General features: G+C 40.0%; 1 protein-coding gene across 1 annotated transcript in view; it reads right to left on the minus strand.

Moving 5' to 3' along the window:
* Positions 1-1,864: 1,864 nt before the first annotated feature.
* The window catches only part of C5 (complement C5), an 84,988-nt gene continuing 65,280 nt past the window's right edge, over positions 1,865-21,572 (minus strand). The window contains exons 31-41 of the mRNA XM_046451772.2: positions 20,651-20,713; positions 19,318-19,399; positions 18,135-18,192; positions 11,799-11,901; positions 11,356-11,430; positions 11,143-11,248; positions 9,909-9,992; positions 8,918-9,007; positions 5,998-6,081; positions 2,921-3,059; positions 1,865-2,402 (exon numbers count right to left, since the gene is read on the minus strand). Coding sequence (XP_046307728.1) covers positions 2,264-2,402; positions 2,921-3,059; positions 5,998-6,081; positions 8,918-9,007; positions 9,909-9,992; positions 11,143-11,248; positions 11,356-11,430; positions 11,799-11,901; positions 18,135-18,192; positions 19,318-19,399; positions 20,651-20,713 — 1,023 coding nt within the window. The 3' untranslated portion in view covers positions 1,865-2,263. The remainder of the gene's footprint in view (positions 2,403-2,920; positions 3,060-5,997; positions 6,082-8,917; positions 9,008-9,908; positions 9,993-11,142; positions 11,249-11,355; positions 11,431-11,798; positions 11,902-18,134; positions 18,193-19,317; positions 19,400-20,650; positions 20,714-21,572) is intronic.

The following is a 21,572-nucleotide window of genomic DNA, read 5'->3' on the forward strand; positions in this document are numbered from 1 at the left end:
CTCATGAGCAGAGCAGCTTCCCTCTGCTGTGCCCTTCCACCCTGGTGTTCTTCCTTGTCTCTGGCCCAAAGCAATGGACCCAGTTTGTAAAAAGCTGACTAATATTCCATTTGGTTTTGTTTTCTGTTTTGCATCATAGGATAATGAAAGATCTTCCTAGAGCTATACATAAAAGAGATGTTAGAGTGCTCGACTTCCTTATTTTACAGGCTGTCAAGGACATTAAGGGGCTTTCCCCAAATCACTGCTAAGTAGGGGAAAAGCCAAGTCTTGGGTCTTCTGATTCTTCACTCTCAGAGGGGGAAATCCACCAGCACTTGCTGGGTCCCTGTAATGTGCAGGAGAGAACCGTGAATAGAATGGATTCAGGCCTTACCCAGAGCTTACAGTGTGCTCAGGAAGACATCACTACACAAACAACCCTACATGATTAAGTAAATCACACCCTCTTTGGGACTGACAACTCAGCTGCATTGTGGGTTAATTAGGCCACTCTGGTCTCACCTATTTGCCACTGTGCTCAGGGAGAAGGCAGCCCAGGAGCTCAGGGACTCTCAGCCTTAGGAGTAGCTCCAGTTTCCACCTCGCTGCATTCAGCTAGATGGTGACAGGAGAGACTGCCAGGTCTACTCTGGAGACAACCCCTTGGTTTTCGGAGTTTGGGCATCTTGGACATTTTTTGTTGTTGTTTTTGGTATTGGGGATTGAATCCAGGGAACTTTACCACTGAGTTACATTCATAGCTCTATTTTTTTTTTTTTTTTGAGACTGGGTCTTGCTAAGTTGTTGAGAGTCTTGCTAACAGTCTCAGACTGGTCTTGAACTTGCCATCCTCCTGCCTCAGCCTCTGAAGTTGCTGGAATTACAGGTGTGTGCCACAAAATGCATGATGGTCATTTTTGCTGAGGGAGTGCCTATAATGTGGCTTTGATGTTTTTTTTTTTTTTTTTTAAAAAAGTCCTGAGTTTCCGGAAGTGGAAACTCTTAGTGTCATGTGTGAGGCCCATTGCAAAGCCTCAGGTAGCTTCACCTTTTTGGTAAAATGCAGGTTCTTCTAAAGAGGATGCACTTTTGTCCCCGTAACCATTACATCCAGAGCTTGTGCATTTCCTTGAGATCGTTCGGTGGGGCTGGTTAACCCATGCCTAAGAAACTCCAATTCCATCTGCCTTAGTCTTAGAAAATTAAACCTAACAAATGATGTGACATGTAGTGATTTGGAACAGGGGTGCATTTAACTGAGAAAGCACTGGAGGGCTTCAGCTCTGATTCTACCTCTCGTGAGGCTAGGCAACTGGCTTTGTGTTTCTCAGCCTCAATTTCCGCCGCTGTCAAGTGTAGACAATAATGACTCCTATACCTTCTGACATTCTTGAGACAGGAGATGGGAACATATGGGAGAATCCTTATCAGATCTCAAGTGCAACAAAATGTCACTTAAAAATTAACCTCCCGTTATGAATCCTCTTTTGTAAAGTTCACAAGGAGGCTCAGAGAGAGAGACGTGTTAGGGCTAGAACAAAGGGTCTCCTGATTCTTACGTTTCTTTTCACCAGGTTACTGTACCAGGGCCTGCTTTCTGGTAGAGCAATTATTGGCAAGAGCAAGTTCCTGGGGAAATTAATAGGGGCTGGGAGGGAAAGGAAGGGAGGAGAGTAGAGGGATCTCCTGTCAGGGTATGGAGAGGACAGCGGAGGGGAGGGGGCAAAGCTGAGCTCTCTCTTACCTTCTCAGCGTGTGGAGGGGGTGAGATCGGGTCTCCTCAGGGTCAGGGTTCTCTGCTGCCACCTTTCTTACCCTCTCTCAATTTGCCTATGAGTAGCTGAAGCTGATTCTAGTATAAAATAACATGCACTTTAGTACATTTTGAAAGGAAAGCCAAGTTTTAATGATCAGTTTCATGCTCCTTGGTATTTTCTTTCAAGCAAAGGCCATGTTTTCATAAGATACTCCACTTCAATGGGGCTATTCTTTTGGCCCCAGCAAACATTCCTGAGTGGTAGGTTTTAGGAGGTGTGCCAGTTTATTGCTTCTGTGTCCAATAACTTTGGAGGATCTCTCTTCATACCCCCCAAGGTCATGTTATTTCAGAAACCTACAGCTCTTCAACGTGTACTCTAATAAAAGCAAGCACCACTAATTCTAAAGGAAAGTGGGCTTTCCAAATAAGACCAGCAGTGAATGTTTTTTTTTTTTTTTAAAAAAAAGGTGTAATTTTAGCAACAGGAGTCCATACATCAAAATTCCACGCAGTTGGACCTCTTCAGGCATTTTCACAGCCATTTAAAAAGATGTCTTCAGCAAACTCATCTAAGTTAGCTATAAATGCTTGGCATGATGGACATGAAGTGTCTGTAGGCCAATATTCAATCCAGGTTGAGGAGTCTAATGGGTAGATGTACCTACCAAGAAGAAATGGAAACAGAGTTTGTGATGACGCCACACACAGAGCGAAGCTGTATTAGATCTCCCTGGTAAGAGACTATGGGCAGGTCCCCAGGGCCCCAGCTGTTAGTCACACTGTTCTAAACCAGCATGGGGAGTGCATAGACCCTTAAAAGATGGTGAGCTGTTTGGGGCTCCCATGGCTAAAGATGGTAATGGCATCTATGTCACGGTCCATATTTCGTAAACAGATTTTAAGGTACATATTTAAACATTTTCTGAGGACAGATAAAGGGAGCTGGTGTGGTGCTCCTGAACTGATTCATCATGCTGGTTCCATCATCCAGATGGCCTGTCACATAGCTGCCAGGACGTTGCCAGCACTTCTTTGTTGTCAGCACGTGTTAGTTCATTTATGTTTGCAATGGTTTCTTGGTTAAGAGCAGAGTACATAAGAAGCATATTGTGCAGATAAGTATGAACTACACTCAGTTTTGGAGGGAAGATCAGAGGCCTCAAACTACTGGTGACTTACTTGAAGCTGAAATTGTATTTTATCTGCAGGGCTTCTTTACCCATAATTAAATACTGTCTTCCTTTTACCAGGTCTGCATTAGCACAGGTGGTCTTTTTGATGAAGGTGATTTCAGACCCTTTCTCAGCGACGGCTTCTCCTGAGAGACACAAGGAAGCTTATCACATTCTTGTTCTCATGTCACAGTTATCAACCCTCTCAAGCTGTCCAGTTCCTCATGGCTTCTGAGAGGTTAATGGCCACTGGAGAGCAGCACTAGTCACATGGTTAAGACTTCAGACTCTGGAGCCAGACTGTGTCACTCAAGCTCTAGCTGTGCCATTTCTTGGCTGTGTGGCTCTGGGCAAATACTCTACTATGCTCTGTATTAAGGACTCAGTCCTTCCACCTGAAAAATAGGCATGATGATAAAACCTACTTTGTGGATCGTTGTGAGATTCAATGGGTCAATGTGTGACCAGTGCTTAGAACACAGTAAGAATCATGTGTTTGTTATTACTGCTCTTATAGACTCCGAATTATTGCTCTAGTAGTTGAACAATATTAATTCCCATGTGTCATATAGCAAAAGAGAAAAGCATTTGGTAGCTGGCAATGGTCAACTTTGTTGAAAAGAATAAGACATGAAAGGCTTGGAAAATTTTAAGGAGAATAACTGGGATTCCCAAAGGATTCAGAGTCGCCTAGAAGCTGGTTCTTCTTCCTGGAATGCACTCCTCCCCACATTGGTCTGTTGAATTCTACCCATCTTTAGACCCACTTTCAATCTTCACAGTATCCACTAAAACTTTCTTGTCTACTCTCTGTTGTATGAGTAATGGGGATGGAACCCAGGACTGGAGGCTGCCGGAGGAGAGCTCCACCACTGAGCTCCACCCCCAGCCCTCCCTCACTCCTTTTATCGTGAATTTCTATCAGTGTTTCACACCACATGTCTGTCTCCTCATCTAGACTAGAAACTTCTTAAGGCAAGGATTGTGTCTGATTCATTGCTATATATTTAGGACTGATATTTATATATTTAGGACTAATATTTAACTTTTTAAACTCTGGCAGAACACAGTGCTGCACACCTGTAATCCCAGCAATTTGTGAGGCTGAGGCAGGGGGATCACAAGTCACAAGTTCCAGGCTAGACTCAGTAGTCTAGTGAGCCCCTGTCTCAAAATAAAAATTGAAAAGGGCTGGGAATGTAATTCAGTGGCAAAGCAATTCTGGGTTCAATTCCTAATACCAAACAAGCAACAATCACAAACATACATACATACATACACACACACACACACACACACACACACACACACCCCTCTGGTACAGTCATTTTAATTGTTAAATCCTGAAAAAATTTTGAACCTATCTGAAAACCATATTTAATAAATGTGTCCACGGAAAAACTTTAATTAATAACGTAAATCGTTCAGGCTCATTTTCTTAGGCTATCCCAGTGCCACGGTGTCCTGTTACAGCAACATCTGAACCACATGCCCACGCAATCTGCCAAGTCAACCATCGTCATACTATGCAGTGTGGATACATGGGCATCATCATCATCATTATTATTATTGTTATTGTTATTATTTTGTGTGCGTGGTGCTGGGGATTGAACCCAGGGCCTTGTGCATATGAGGCAAGCACTCTACCAACTGAGCTATATCCCCAGCCTTGGGCCTTATTATTTTTAAAAACTTTTGTTAGTGGAAAATTTCAAGTATATTTAGAAGAGAGAATAAATCTTTTTTTCTGTTTATATCCTCACCTACTATATGTACCCTTATGCTTTAGGAGAAAAATCAGTTTATCATTATCCACCAACTACATCATTTATCCTTGGTTCTGAGTGGTTTCTTGTTAGTAGGCAACAATTCTTAAGCAAGTAGTAAGTGTGTATTATTTTAATGTTTATGTAAATTCGAAATTTATAAGTATTAAAAAGGAACATCCAGAATGGGGATGGCTTAACATTCCCTTTTAGGTATCATAAAAATTAATCCCCTGCATCTATAGAATAATGAAATGACACTCAACAAAGGACTACAGTTTGGAAATCATTTGATACTGGGTAAAGCTCAAGACAATCTTGATACAATGCAAAAAAATTGGTACACAGTAAAACAAATAATTTTTATTTTGGGAATGAAAAGCATTTATTATTCAGTAAAAAAGGGGTGGCTTATTGTTTGTGATGTGGGTGTTGAATGTAAACAGTGCTCAAAAAATGGAGGAGTGGTGGAATGATCAGAGTGCTAAATTCATGAGAAAGGTAATCCATTCAAATAGAGAAAACCTGTGACCACCAATGAGGAAAAACTGAAACAGCATCACAAACAACTTTTATAAAGTGAAACGCTTAAAACTAGGAAAAATGTTGTTAGTGTTGATAAAACAAATTAAAATGAGGAAAATATTATTAGAATTTTTAGAACACTTTTAGACTCAAAATACTTGATAGGAATTAAGAGAAAAAATTGACATAAATATATTATTATAATTTATGTTTAGGATCTATTTATGTTTTTTTTTAAGCATCAGAAATTTACTGGTTGCTCAAAACATTACATTGATCTTGACATATCATATATCATACATTTGTTTCAAATGGGGTATGAATTCTTATTATTCCCCCATGTACAGACTGCAGAATAGGATCTATTTATTACAGAACTTACACCTACTGAAATGAGAAAATAGCTGTTTGTTAGATATGAATAAGGCAATAAGCTAAATTTTCATCATGTTAAATAAATAAACTACTTCATTTAAAAAAGTGTTTTAAGTGACTCAAAACAAAAAATTGCACTTTGAGATTGGCTTATGATTTTTGTTAACCTCAAGGTGCTGGAAGAACAACTAAACAACACATCAAACTGTTTTGCTGAGGTTTGAGATTAAAGGATTCATTGAGAAATATTTACATGAACACCTTTAAAGGATGTGTCTCCCCAAGTATAATATAAAACTCTATGAAGGCAGAAGTCTGTTTTATTCAAGTTGATACAACTCTGGGTCTAACATAATGCCTGGCAAACAGTAAGTGCTAAATGTTTGTTGAATGAATGAAAGAATGCATGAAGGCTCACCTGCTTTGTAGACATCTAGGAGAGTTGCTGAGTACCTGACAAAAACGTTGTCTTCAGTGACGGATGTGATGCTAACTTTGTAAGCTGGTCAGAGAGCAAAGCAAGACAAGACAAAAACAAATAATTCAGGCTGAATACCACTGATGCTATGTTCAATAAAAGCCAGAATTTGCCAAACAAATGAGAAACGCAGCATGGCAGCTATTATGGGAAACCTGAGGTAGATCTTACTTCTCCCAAGGAGCCTTCCTAAGCCCCTTCCTAAGCCTATGAGAATCATTAGCTCTGGCCATGGTTACAGAACAGGCTGATTAGGGTAAGAGACGTACCAAATTAAACAACAGAAGCACATAAAACCAACCAACAAGGTAAACTCATGTTAGATGTAAAGTTCAGATGTTAATCCTTTAAGATTAGTGGCGTCACACCCATGGGCACTTTGAATTAAAGAGCCCCTTCCTTCTCTACCTGGAACAGTGGCGCCTTTCTCTCTCTGTCAGGCCTTCTAGGGGAAACAACCTGCCAGCTTGTCTCCTTCATTTGCTTTCTCATATATCTTCATTGATTCTGATGTTTGATTTTAACAGGATTCTGTTTTCTCACTCATCCTTGCTGGAATTGGCAACTATCTGACATAAGCCACCCCAATCCTATTTTTGAAGGTTCAGGCATCGGTGTTTGACTTATGGCATGCTGGACCTCAGCTCTGGAATGACCTGCTTGAAGGGAATCATCTCTTCTCCTTGGCTTCATAGAAGACTCCTTTCTTATTGGTGCATTTGTTGGGGATGGAGTTGCAAAGAAAGAACTAAAAAATAGATTTTATTTCTGAGATCCTTCTAGTCTATCAGTCTATCCTAGATAAAGATAAATGATGGATAGAGAGTGAACTCACTGTGGCAGAAGAAAAAGTTCAGTGGCTTAAGATGTGTAAAAAAGGGGTTGGGGTGTGGCTCAGTGGTAGAGGGCTTGCCTAGCACGTGTGAGGCACTGGGGTCGATTCTCAGCATCACATAGAAAAAGAAGTAAATAAAGTCATTATGTCCATCTACAACAAAAAAAAATTCAAAAAAAATTTTAAAAAACCATGAAAGATGTCCTGGATTTCAGATGTATGTCTTTATGTTAGACATGGACAATGTACCTACCATATGAGGATGGGTCGAGAGAGGGGACTATTTTGTTTCCATTGTGTTATTACAGTAATAGTCTATGGTTTCCAGAAAAAGCCAGTTTTATATTACACTTGGGGAGACACATCCTTTAAAGGTGTTCATGTAAATATTTCTCAATGAATCCTTTAATCTCAAACCTCTTTTCTTGAAAGTAATACCCTAAATCCAGGTTGTGTTTATTCTCTATGTTAAAATTGGTTTCTGATATCTCAGAGTTAAAATAGTTCTAAAATGGAAGGAAGAAAGAATTTAGTGAAATTTTTGTTTGTTTGCTAAAACAATATAATATTCTCTTTGTCTTGATATATTTAAAAAAACTGCAGTAGGTCTTGGCTGAGTCAGACTTTTTAAAAATCAAGATGAGTTCATAGAAAGGAAATAGCTTAAAGCATTCAAAATTTATTCTGATAGCGGTGTTTCCTTCCATTAAGAGAATTCAGTAGATTATGATGGGAAAAAATATTGGAGCCCAGGATGTATTCTTGTCTACAACATACTTCCTGCATGACCTTGAGCAAATGTTTTAGTCTCCTTAAGGCCCATTTTCTTTATTAGTAAAACACTGATAAAGCTTGTAAAATACTCAAAGTGTGTGTGTATGTGTGTGTGTGTGTGTGTGCGTGTGTGTTTTCCCCATGCTGGGGACTGAATCTAGGGCTTTCAGAGTTTCACATATGCTAGGCAAGTGCTCTACCACTGAGCTACATGCCTAGCCCTTTTTATTTCTGAGACAGGGTATGACTAACTTGCCCAGTCTGGCCTCAAACTTGTGATCCTCCTGAGTTGCTAGGATTACAGGTGTGTGCCACCACATTAGGTTTCTGAAAGGCCTCTTCTGGAATTCCAGTGAGAAACCACACACAAAAACAGTAGGTAATTACAAAGTGCCAAATCAACTGTAGTTTTTTTTTTTTAACTTAGAAATGATACCTTTCCAATAAAAAAGACATAGTGTACAATATGATCTCTGTCTTTTTAAAAAATATTCTGATTTTTTAGTTATAGATGGACACAATATCCTTATTGATTATTTTTATGCAGTGCTGAGGGCCAAACCCAGTGCCTCACATGTGCAAGGCAAGCGCTCTGCCACTGAGCTACAGCCCTAGCCCTGATCTCTCTTTCTTAAGGAAAAAAAAAAGTGCCAGAAATAATCATGGGAAACTATGGATAGAAAACAAAGCTAATTCTATCAGGAACTGGAGACAAAGTTACAGTGGTACTTGGGTATTGATTTAGCTCTAGGTTCTGGACAACTGGAAGGAGATCCTCCTTTTGAAATACAGTTTGAAACATGGATTGCAATTCTACAAATACTAAAAATTATTTAGAAATTTTACTTTTACCCTGTAGACATTTTTAAAGAACCAAGTCTCCCAAGCCACTCTTGCCACTGCCTCTGTTCTGTTAACTGGAGGAATACAGAATTGAAATCTCAGATCCCTGTGGAGTGTCAAAAGTTCCCTTTGAATTGGTTATAATGCCTGTAATTCAAAAGGATCTAGTAAAGAGTCTTAGCTGGGTATGCATGTCACTTTCATTATTTATAATGAAAATCATATTTCTTTGCTAGAGAATAAATAACTTTCCATGTTAATGTTGAAAATCGATGCCATTTTTCCTTCAAGGGACAAATGGAATATGGTATCCATATAATCACTAGTTAAGGTTTCTGACCTTTCTAATGGATCATGGATTCATAAAATTTCATGTTTAAAGGAACTCTATTGAACAGTTGAACTTACCATATGCAATCTCTGGTTTACATGCCGTTGCTTTCCTAGACTCTGCAGAGATCGTCAGATCCAAATCTTCCTGCATTTGCCCACAGTCAGCTGGGTGTGAAAAATGGCACACATTAGGTCACTGTGAAGAAGCTGGTGCTCCCTTTGGGAGTAAACATGGTGTTTCATGAGCCCTGAGGCAATCCAATAGAATCTTACAAATGCCAGATTCCAAAAACCTGCAATTTTCTCCTCTTCCATAAAGTGGAACAGTACATAAAGTAAAAACAAAACCAACCAACATGTGCCAAATCTAGAACATAAGACTTATTCTTAGATGTGCATTAACTCCACAACCAGTTCTATAGAAATGTATTTGCTTCCCTTGAAGAATGGGGAAAATTTTTCCATTGGAGTATAATCAAAAGTCCCTTGAACAATCTAAAATGATAATTTGATTTCTAGCTATAAGATGGTATGATAAGTACATAGGAAACATGTAGATATCAAGGATTTTGAAAGAACCAAAACCAACCCAGACCCTCCCGGAGCCTGTGGTTGGTTACCGGTGAGTTCTGGATCTTTCCCTTGATCAAAAAAAGCTGTTTTCAATTTATGAAAGATGGAACTGAACTAGACCATAAAGAGACTTCCCTGACCGGGAGGGATAAGGAGAAAGGAGCTAGTGGCTTAGCCCCAGGTTCGTTCTCTTGGGCTTTGGTCCTATGTTAAAAAGATTGGGGGAAAGTAAAACTTTCCCATCATGTTACCCTGGGGTATCCAACAACCACCTGCATGGGTTTCCCTGCTCCTGGGCAGTGTTCCACGGGGTTGTTCTAGAGTTATGCAGAAGTAGCTTCACAATGCTCAAGGAATCATTAGCTTTCTATCAGTTGAGATTACATTTCCACTTCTCAGAAACAGTAGTTTGTCAAACAGCTTCCCCCAGATTAATTTTGGATTATGCGTGGTTGCTTTAAACAAGCATGCAGTCTAAGTAAGTGAACTTTACCTTCTATGCACTTGCACATTGGTCCTTCACAAACTTTTTGGAGTTTGGTGTATGAGGTGCTGTAAAACATGGTGCACTGTTTATCTGTGGCAATAAAAGAGTGGTTATGAGAAGTGGCTAACAGACAGAGCTGCCCAAGGTCAAGTCATCTGCTTTCTGAACTGGTAAGCTCTCCCATCACTTAACAATCTCTGAAGTGCCTGAGTAGTTCAACGTGGGATCCTTCATTCAGCAAAAGTTTATTGAGTACACACCATGTGCCTGACGCTGTGTTAGATACTAGGCACGCAAGGATGAAAACACTTTGGGGTTGGTGAGAAAGATACACCAACAATTTCAATGCAATGTGAAAAGCGCTATCACAGAGCTATCTGCAAACTGTAATGGGAATGCAGGGTAGAAATTTTCTGGGAAGATCAAAGAAATAGAAGGGTATACTAACAGTGAATACCACAGACAAACTTGAGGCAAAAAATTTTAAGTTAGGCAACATCATCCAGTTATTTTAAAAACAAAGTGAGAACTAAGATGTGAAATGATTTTCTCAATGTCATGAAGTAGATTGGATTTAGTCATTTAAAAAGAAACCTGTATGCAATAGTTGGAATATTCTGGTTGGGACTGTTATGAAGTGGGTTCTAAGTGAGGCTATATATAAATCGATTGCATGGGTCTCTAGTGGGTTTCTATTGGTTATGTGAAGACTATCTGTGGGAAGCCATTCTCGAACGTGATTGGGCACCTCCCTGATTGGGTGTGAGGCGTTCTGGCCAAACTGTGTCGGAGCTATCCCCAACCTCTCCAGGTGCGAGAGCCTGTCCGTGTCGGGGTGTGACTGACCATTGACCCTGAGACCAATCACTGACCCTGACCTTGGAATGCTGCCCCCCTCGACCTTCATTGGATGGAATTTTCCCCTGAATTTCTTGTTCCCCCCAAAAAGGCCACTCCCTGGTGTGCTCTCTCTCTCTCTCTCTCTCTCTCTCTCTCTCTCTCTCTCTCCCCTGCTAGTCCTGAGTAAGTCTTGCTGCCCCACCTGGTGGTTCGAGGCGAGAGCTAGAGGGAGGGCCGTCTGGGACCTGGTCATAGAAAAAGGTAATTGAGTCTGTGTGTTTATTTTGATCTCACTAGTTAACTTCTATGCTACGAACCTCTTGTATAAAACCAGCGTGCTGGCCGCGTGGTGGAACTATCAATTAGTTTTCTGAAGAAATTTTAGAGTAAAGTGGATTACCTGGTCTGTGATATTCATACACTGTAAAAGTGGCAGGATTCAGAAACCCAACTTCGAAAAGTTCAAATATCCGGAATCGGACACAAAGGAAATCGCTGGAGGGAATCTGCTTGACAAATTCAAGGATTTAAGGAAATGATGGGAGAGAAGAAATTCATAATAGCTTACTTTATACATTTTGAATGGTGATAGGAAGGGGAAAGTGGACCTTACCGAATTCAGCTGCAGAATGACATGTCCATCTTTGATTTGATAATCAGTCAATAGTTGATCTACCCCTTCCACAAGCTAAGGAAGGAAAGAGAAAAACTTACATTTCATTTTGTTATCTTTATGTTTAATTGCACTCACTTGATGATGGGATGTTTAACTAAAGGCATGTGATTCACTATTCAAAGAAGTTCAAGAGCAGTTTTCTCCTCTTGGAAAAAACCTGAACATGTTAGCACAAGCACTCACACTCTTTGGACCATGCTAGTATATGCCCTGGTTTCACTTGTGTAAATCAAAATGTAGGTAGATTATTGTTTTGGAAAGAAAATTTGGGGTGATTGCATGAAAGGGACATATGAGAACGAAAAGACAAACTTGTCTATAAAAATAACGCAGAAAAGAAATCCAAACATTCACAGCAATTTTTAAAAGAAAACACTTGCAGCTTGTAAATCTTCTTGGTTTGCACCGATGCCAGTGGGCAAGGAGATGTCCATCACTGCATGGGAGGACCCGGATGATGATTCCTCCTTGCTGGGCTTGTAGCTAAATGAATGAGAGATTAGGAATTGGAATAAGTAAATGGATAAGATGCTTTAATAAAGGACTCTATACTCTAAATTTCAATTTGGGTCTCCATTTAGCTGTTCCAGTCCCTTACATGAGTTAAAGTCTCTGAATTTTAGGGTTGTAAGAGATCTTTGACTCATCTGTTCTCTTTCCTTGATTTGTCCAGTAATCTCAGTATAGCCTATTCTGGAGCACAGAAGACACCAGTCCAGGTGAACGAGCTGGAGAAACTGAGGACAGAGTAAGACACCCCGACAAGGTTACATGGCTAGTTCATTAAAATACAGGTTTCTTGATTCTCACTCGAGTTCATTTAAATTGAGTACATTTTAAATTGAAAATTAGTTGTATTATTGAGAGGGACTCCATAAGTGTGTCTAGGAAGAAAATACACTTAAATGTCAGCAGCTATTTTCTCCGGATGGTGAGATCACACTTGATTATCTCATTTCTCCCCCTACTTTACTTTGTTCTTAAAAATTCCCACAATAGGTAGATTTGAAAGAAGAATTCCTTGAGGACAGTCCCTTTCTGAGAATCATGCTAGTGAGGAATTAGGGAAAAAAGGCAAAGATGAAGCAGGAGGTGTTTTTGGTTTTTTGTTTGTTGTTTTTGGTTTTGGTAAGAAAGGAAAGAATGCTGAGAGGGAGAAACAGGAAGCCTGGGTTTTATCCTAATTCTGCTGAGAGATCTCCACAAGTCATTTCCCCTTTGTAAGCTCATTTGTAAAATGATCTGTGAAGAAGCATAAACTTGTGTTTTACATTTGTCTTTACGATTCTGAGGCTTTGGCTGAGTGGCAGAGGCTCGGCACTACCATTAAGGGGAGTCAGAGGACTGAAAGTGGGGGCAGAGGCAAGGCCCCTGCAGAGAGCGGGGTTCCAGCCTCCTCACAAGATGCCTGAGAGGCAGCTGTGTCCTGGAGGCTGGAGTCGGGAAGAGCAGACAGGATAAAAGGAAGAAACTGAGAAGATGGCTTCATAAGAGGGGGAATGAGCTAGTGAAACCGGAGACACTGAGTCGGTGAGGTGTCAGGGCACCTCTTCCTCAACCGCACATAAGGGAGCACTCACAAAACGCCTCTATTAGTAGTTTTAGGTAGACTATTTACCCCAAAAATAAAGGATTAGGAAATCTCTGACTTATAAAAACTTAACCCCATTCTCCACCAAGCTAACCATTTAAAACAGAACATAAGACTTCTTTGAATGTACTGTGACACCCGAGCCATCTCCCTAATTGGATGGGCAGAGGCAGAGAACTCTGGCTCACAGATGCAAATACTCCAGGACAGGATGGAAAAGGCACCCCCCCCCCCTCCACCGTGGAGGGTGTCTATGAAAAGGTCGCTGGAGCCTTGATGACTGGTTGCCATAGAGACCGTTTCAACCACAGAACAGAAATCCTCCTTTCAGGAAGCCCTTTGCCTGCTGCCAAAACCAGCAATCTTCCCCAAGGCATTTGTTGTGAGAGAAATGAAATCCTCTTTCCCCCTCTCCTTTTCTTATGAACATAACAGAGAGGCTGTAAAAAGCTAAATGCACGAAAGAGACCCTCAGAACACAGAGAGTATGTGCTGGGATTTTCTTTCTTTCTCTCTCTCTCTCTCTCTTTTAGTCAAGAGAGAGAATATTTGAAAGCAAAGAATTTCTTACATGAATAAGAACTACACAGTTACTTTTGGAATTGATCCAACCTAACTTCTGTATCACAGAACCCAAAACATATTCCACCCGCCTTTTTTGAACATTCTGTCTCCGATTTGTACAAACCAAAAGACAGACTATTCAACATGACATTTTAACTTCCTTTTGTACATTGACGATGTGAAATGAGGCTTCCTATCAATGAAGACAAATGAATGAATTTTTTATAAAGAGCCTTTTGGGATGTAGCAGGGTTGTGGACATTTAGAACTGGCAGAAATGTTAAGATAAGACTGTTCAGTTACCCTTGCTTTACAGAAAAGGTTCAGAGAAGTAAGCTGGTTTGCTGAAGGTCTCTGGAGTACATACAGGCAGAGGTGGCTCACAGGTGTGCGCCACTCCATCGTCAAGAGCCCTTCCTGGTGCCAACTCCAGAAGCCTCCCTGTAGAGTCCTGCACACAGATTCTGGCTGTGCCCAGAAGTTTGCTCACACCTCCCTGAGACAACTGCGGTGGGTTTAAAGAGAACCATGATTGTGTCTCCTCTTCAGTTGACCCAAGAAGAGGAATGGCAGTTAGGAGGAAGTGAGCTGCCTGGGAAAAGGTGACCTTCATGGAAAGATGTTAGGAAATGAAGAAAGATGCTCAAGAGAGAACAGAGCAAGGACTGGCCATGGCAGGAGGCAGGGAACGCTGGAAGGAAGCTATGCTGCCAAGGAAAGAAGACTAGGTAGTGAAGGAATCTGAAGAAGAGTAATGTCTTACTAAGGAAGTTGGGGCCTAATCCAATATGACGGAGATTAGGGCCGACTTTTTCTTCTATTAGATGCAGGGTCTCTGGTTTCATTCCTAGGTCCTTGATCCAATTTGAGTTTTGTGCATGGTAAGAAATAGGGGTTTAATTTCATTTTGTTGCTTATAGGATTCCAGTTTTCCCAGCACCATTTGTTGAAGAGGCTAACTTTTCTCTAATGTACGTTTTTGGTGCCTTTGTCTAATATAAGATAATTGAAATTGTGTGGGTTAATCTCTGTGTCCTCTATTCTGTACCATTGGTCTACCAGTCTGTTTTGGTGACAATACCATGCTGTTTTTGTTCCTTTTGCTCTGTAGTATAGTTTAAGGTCTGGTATAGTGATGCCACCTGCTTCACTCTTCTTGCTAAGGATTGCTTTAGCTATTCTGGGTCTCTTATTTTTCCAGATGAATTTCATGACTGCTTTTTCTATTTCTATGAGGAATGTCATTGGGATTTTGATTGGAATTGCATTAAATCTGTACAGTGCTTTTGGAAGTATGGTCATTTTGACAATATTAATTCTGCCTATCCAAGAACAAGGGAGATATTTCCATCTTCTAAGATCTTCTTTAATTTCTTTCTTTAGCATTCTGTAGTTTTCGTTGTAGAGGTCTTTCACCTCTTTTGTTAGGTTGATTCCCAAGTATTTTACTTTTTTCTGAGGCTATTGTAAATGGGGTAATTTTCCTCGTTTCCCCTTCAGAGGATTTGTCACTGATAAACAGAAATGCCTTTGATTTATGGGTGTTGATTTTGTATCCTGCTACTTTGCTGAATTCATTTACTAATTTAGAAGTTTTCTGGTGGAATTTTTTAGATCTCCTAGTTATAGTATCATATTGTTGGCAAATAGTGCTAATTTGAATTCTTCTTTCTCTGTCTGTATCGCTTTAATTTCTTTCATCTGTCTAATTGCTCTGGCCAGTGTTTCAAGAACTATGTTAAATAGAAGTGGTGAAAAAGGGCATCCCTGTCTTGTTCCAGTTTTTAGAGGAAATGCTTTCAATTTTTCTCCATTTAAAATGATGTTGGCTTGGGACTTAGCATAGATAGCTTTTACAATGTTGAGATATGTTCCTGTTATATCAGATTAGGCCCCGACTTCCTTAATAAGACTCCTATTGCACAAAATTGAAATCAAGAATTAATAAATGAGATGGATTCAAACTAAAAAGCTTCTTTTCAGTAAAAGAAACAAACAGTGAGGTGAATAGAGAGCCTACAACTTGGGAGCAAATTTTTACCACTTACACATCAGATAGAGCACTAATCTCTAGGGTATATAAAGAACTCAAAACAAATAATCCAATCAATAAATGGGCCAAGGACATGAACAGACACTTTTCAGAAGGTGATATACAATCAATAAATATATGAAAAATATTTAACATCTCTAGCAATTAAAGAAATACAAATCAAAACTACTCTAAGATATCATCTCACTCCAGTCAGAATGGCAGCTATTATGAAGACAAACAACAATAAGTATTGGCGAGGATGCGGGGAAAAAAGCACACTCATACATTGCTGGTGGGACTGCAAAATGGTGCAGCCAATCTGGAAAGCAGTATGGAGATTCCTTGGAAACCTGGGAATGAAACCACCATTTGACCCAGCTATCCCACTCCTCAGTCTATACTCAAAGGACTTAAAAACAGCATACTACAGGGACACAGCCACATCAATGTTTATAGCAGCCCAATTCACAATAGCTAAACTGTGGAACCAACCTAGATGCCCTTCTGTTAGATGAATGGATAAAGAAAATGTGGTATATACACACAATGGAACATTACTCAACAATAAAAGAGAATAAAATCATTGGCATTTGCAGGTAAATGGATGGAGTCGGTGAAGATAATGCTAAATGAAGTTAGCCAATTCCAGAAAACCAAATGTCAAATGTTTTCTCTAATATAAGGAGGCTGATTCATAGTGGGATTGGGAAGGGGGAGCATGGGAAGATTAGACAAACTCTAGATAGGGCAAAGGGGAGGAAGAGAAGGGGAGGGGACAAGGGGGTAAAAAAGATGGAATGAGATGGACATCATTACTCTAAGTACATGTATGAAGACACAAATGGTGTGAGTATACTTTGTATACAACCAGAGATATGAAAAATTGTGCTCTATATGCGCATATGAATTGTAATACATTCTCTTTGAATTGTTCACGATCAAATTAAAATAAAAAAATTAAAAAATAAATATACCATCTAATTTAATGCTTAAAAAAAAGAAGAAGAAGTAAACAGCTGGCTGGGAGGCAGTGGGAAACAATTGCTGTTTTTTGGGATCAATGGTCTCAGATTGCACTGATTGACAGAATTGGTTTAGATACTGAATTGGGTGTCAGGGGTCAGCGACATGAGCTCTGCATCTAACTGTGAGAACTTGGCGCCTACATTACATCTTTGTGTCTTAGTCTATTTCTAAAATCAGTCTATTTCTACAATATTCCCAGAGTCCTCTTTAAATCTAGTCTGTTACACAGCCCCACTGAATGTCCAAGATGTCCATATGGAGGGCTTTGGTATCGTGTGATTACAAGTAAAAACAGCAAAGCACCTTCCACAGATACCACTGTTTTTGACAATACCAAGAGTTAAGGAGACAGAACATGACAGGGGCCTGGAGAGGAGAGGGAAGGAGCCTAGGTCCAGCCCTTGCTTCCACCACTAACTGATGCACTCTTAGTGAAGCCAAAAATACATGCATATTTTCAAAACCAGCACACATGTTCACAAACATTTGAGGATGGTGGCTTGGTAAGAGACTAATGGCTCCCCGGGCATGTCCATGTCCTAATCCCACAAACCTGGAATATGTTAAGCTTATGTGGCAAAAGGGACTTTACAAATATGATTAAATTAAGGATCTGAGGTAGGGAGATTAGGGAGGATTGCGGGTCTTTTACAGGGAAAGAAGCAGAAGAGTCAGAGAGGGATGTGACGATGAAAGTAGGCATCAGAGTGAGGAAGGGCAACTGGAAAAGCTCAGATGCTGGCCTTGAAGATGGAGGAAGAGGCCACAAGCCAAGGGACACAGGAAGCCCCTAGAATCTGGAAAAGGCAAAGAAATGGATTCTTTTCTAGAGCCTCCAGGAGAAACAGCCCTGCCTACTCCTTGATTTTAGGACTTTTGATTTCTAGACATGTAGAAGAATAAATTTGAATTGTCATAAAGTTTGTAGCAAATTATTACTTAACAGCAATAGGAAACTAAGACAATAGCCAATTTAGGACCCTGGGTCCCGTCACAGATGGTTTAACATAGATGGTTCTCAACTTTGGCTCCATTTAGAATGGCCTCTGGGGTGAGGTGTGAGCTTTGGTCATTTCGGAAACTTCTGATTTCAATGTGCAGCCTGGGCTGAGAACCACTGGCTGATAGTGGCCAGGGGCTCGGTTGAGTGAATGATTTTTCTAAGAGGGAGGAACTGCTAATGGGAGACTCTTTTGCATTTTCTTTTCCTAACGCATCATATCACCACCCTCTGAAAGACTGAAAAAGTTATTATACTGTTTAAACAAAAAATAGAAGAGAAAAAAAAAATAGAAGAGAAAACTATATGTGAGCAGAACCCATATTGTTCTTTATAATAAGTAGCTACAGAGTAACACCTGTTAAATTTTGCCATTTAAAAAAAATTGAACAATTTCATATCTTCTGGACTTCTTAAGATTCAAAAAGATACAAAGAAGTAATACTATGATAAAATTGAGACCTTGAACTCCACACTCTTGTTTTGTGGAAATGGCTCACCTGGCACAGGCTACGATGCGCTTGTATCCTGAGTCACCGAAGCCACTGTAGCTGGATGCTAGTACAAACAAAGGAACAAATGAGCAAATATGAAGCAAAGTGTTTTGAGTTGTCTTGGAACCTGTCAGAACAGAATCGTTAACGATCAAGTCTCTAAACATACTTCAAAATGATTTGACATTTGGAAGTTGGCACTTTTGGTGATTTCAATGGAAATTCATGGCTATGGGCAACATCAGGAAATCTTTAAATAATTACAACAGCTCTTTGCTCTCCAAGAACTTATAATTTAAGGAAGACATCATTTAAGATAAGTATATATTGGCAATGTGTCTGGGAGATTTGGAAGGAGGAAGAGCCAATGGCTGCATTTGCTGGTGGTTGCAAGAAAGCTGGTAGAAACTGAGCCAAAATGGAAGCCATCAGGGCAGAGGCAGCAGCAAGGCTCTGACCCTGGGGCAAAGGTCAAAGGAGGTGGTTTGGAGCCTGCAAGTGGACTTGATTTTGGACAGGGAAGTAAGATCCAATTAATAGAGGCTTGGGAGGGCCACAGGTTATAAAGGGGGAAAAAAAAAGGAACATAAGAAAAGGGGGAGGAGGGGGAAGAAAAGGAGGAGGAAGAGATGGAACAGGGGGAGGAGGAGGAGGAGGAGATAGAGAAGGGAGGAGGACATGGAGGAGGGGGTGGGGGAAGAAAATGACAGTGAGGACTGTGAGTATTGGAGAAAAGAACAAGGTAAAGATGGAGGCAGAGGACTGTGCATTTGCTGGATCCCTTGGAGTCCAGCAGAAAAGCTAGGGATGAAAAATTCACAGGGTTATAAGAGAATTCAAGGTCCTAAATGAAATGCTGGCATAGAAGTAAAGGGCATTAAAAGGAATTAGACCTTTCTGCAGCTTTACAACTAATTACAATCCTTAAAAGTAACAGGATCAAAACAACTTCAACAATAGTGAATGAATTTAGGTTAGTTGTTAAATTATTTAATGTTAGTTTCCAACTCTTATTAAAGAGTTACGCCTATTATAATTGCAGTAATGTTTACGTGGATATTAGCCTGCTTAAGAATTGGGTTAAGACATTTTGTTTCTTTAGTGAATACATTTTTCCTAACCAGGAAAGCTCTCTTTTTTGACATTCTTTATGTTTAGCCAAAATTACATGTAAGTTGTTTTGTTTTACCTTCAATATCCTGGGTATCAATTTTCAAATAAAAGCTGCAAACTTCCTCAGAGGTGCTGGTTTTATGAACTATCGTTTTTACCTATATGGAGACATGGAAACAAGAAGGTTCTATTTAAAATGGGAAAATAAAAAAGGTATCATGGCAGTCCTGCTGACGTAAAGGCGGTGCTTGAAGTTTTGATTTCAGAATCCAGTATGAATGGTGGACACTAACGACTCATTTCCCAGCAGCTGAACTTGCAGCAAACTCCAAACCTGAAACATAGCTGGGAAGCCCAAAGTAAACAAACAAACAAAAAAATGACCTTTGTCCAGGCACATTCTTGGTCTGAGCACCTTACACTACAGAAAATTCCCAAGGGTCTTGTCCCGGAGCTTGGTCGCTTTAATTTTACACATGACCCTACAAGGCTAGGAAGTGTGGTTTTACACTAGCCCATACACCATCAAGGCAAGGTGTGTTGGGTGGGTGAGGGAACTGTCAGAAGTAGATACAGTGAGAGCAACCAGAATGGCAGAAAAGGACCACCCCTTCCTCAGGCAATCTATAAACAGACCTTGAAGGAATAAATAGAGGAAAAATAATATTCTATTGGTGATTTTAATTTTGTTATCAATAGAATATTAAATTAAAATCACCAATAGAATATTAAATTCAGCTCAGAACACACAGCTTAAGACTGCAAGGATATATGTAAAGAAATTAGAAAACTTGTAACCACAAAAATGGCTAAAATAGAAGAAACTTCAACCTTGATTATAATACCTCAATCCTCAAACACATTGGATAAACAAGATGTGACATGTTATTAACCAAAGAAAACACACATACATGCACAATGTATGAGGCACTCATATAAAAAAAATTATAGGTCCAAACATAGTCATGTACCACATAACCCTGGGGATGTGTTCTCAGAATGAAGTCATTAGGCCGTTTTGATGTTGGGTGACTATCATAGGGATTACTTACAAAAGCTAGGCAGCTATGACATCACTAGGTGATATAATCTTATAAGACCATTGTCTATGTGGTCCCAGCATTGACAGCAATGTCATTATGTGGTACATGACTGTATAATTAGGTATATATAATTTCTACAAATATACAGAAGGTATGCATATAAGGATTAACAAGTCATTATCAAAAATAAATTGTGTGAGGAGCTGTCAAGATAGCTCGAAAGAATTAGAAAATTCTCTGAATCCTATTTTAGTCATGGTTATCCAAGTTCAGATTACTGTGACTTTGTGGCAAAGTCCTTAACTTTTACATTACCTAGTACAAATAGAGACACAGCTCCCTACTGACTTCCAGTTAAATACTTACATGAATTGTAGCCAGGCCATTGCTAAATCCTGTACTGATGACAAGGTCATCATTGAGAGGCACCTGGAAAGAAATCAGGCTTTTTTATTATTCAATAGGGAGAGAGGATGGAGCAAAGAAAAGAGTTGACTGACACCTGCCAGTCTCCTCTCAGAGCCCTGGTGAGAGTCAATGGATAAGACACATGCCCATAGTTGGCACTAAAAGCTGCTGGAGCTCACCCTTGCCTTCCATATGTGAGCAAGATGCCTGAGCTCTCTTGAAGGACAGCTCACTCATGTCAGAGGTCCTTTTTGGTTGCATTATTGTTATAGATGATCATAGTAAACCTGGGTCTTCATTTCCTTTTGCCAGTCAACTAAGTTTCTAGCTTGATGGCTTATTTCTTCCTACTTGTCTCTGGCCTTGTTTGTCCAAACTCCTGGCACCCCACTCAAGCCTTCTAAACCCATCGCTGCTGTTGCTTTTCTTTCCAACCCACTAGGAGGAAATGAAGACAAGAACTCAGTTAAGTAATTCTCCTCTCGAGAGAATTTTTATCCTTCAAATTCCCAATTCATGGAAAGCCTGGGAGAGGTCATGCTGAGCAAGGGCCGAAGTGTCCGTCTGTAGCCCCCCCCGACCCATGCTTAGCACACTAGTGCAAAAAGGATCCAGGGTGCATTCAGGTTTGTCATCCTTCTCTCAAATGTTAGGAGACTTCAGAAAATTGGCCAACTATCCTATTCTACCTGACAGAATCTTGCCACATTAACTGGAAAGCTAGAAAAAAAGGTTTCTATGGACAAATACGTTTGGGAAATGCTATGCAATGGGCCCACCTGGCTCCTGAGTCACATTAAAGAATAGGAGAATCTTATACTAAAGAACTCATTTCACTTATTTTATTTTTAAATTTTTAAAAAATATTTATTTTTTAGTT

This window comes from Marmota monax, unplaced genomic scaffold, assembly GCF_021218885.2.
Source record: "Marmota monax isolate L192 unplaced genomic scaffold, Marmota_monax_Labrador192_F-V1.1 WCK01_AAM20220418_F8-fsc00020, whole genome shotgun sequence".
NCBI classification, from domain to species: domain Eukaryota; kingdom Metazoa; phylum Chordata; class Mammalia; order Rodentia; family Sciuridae; genus Marmota; species Marmota monax.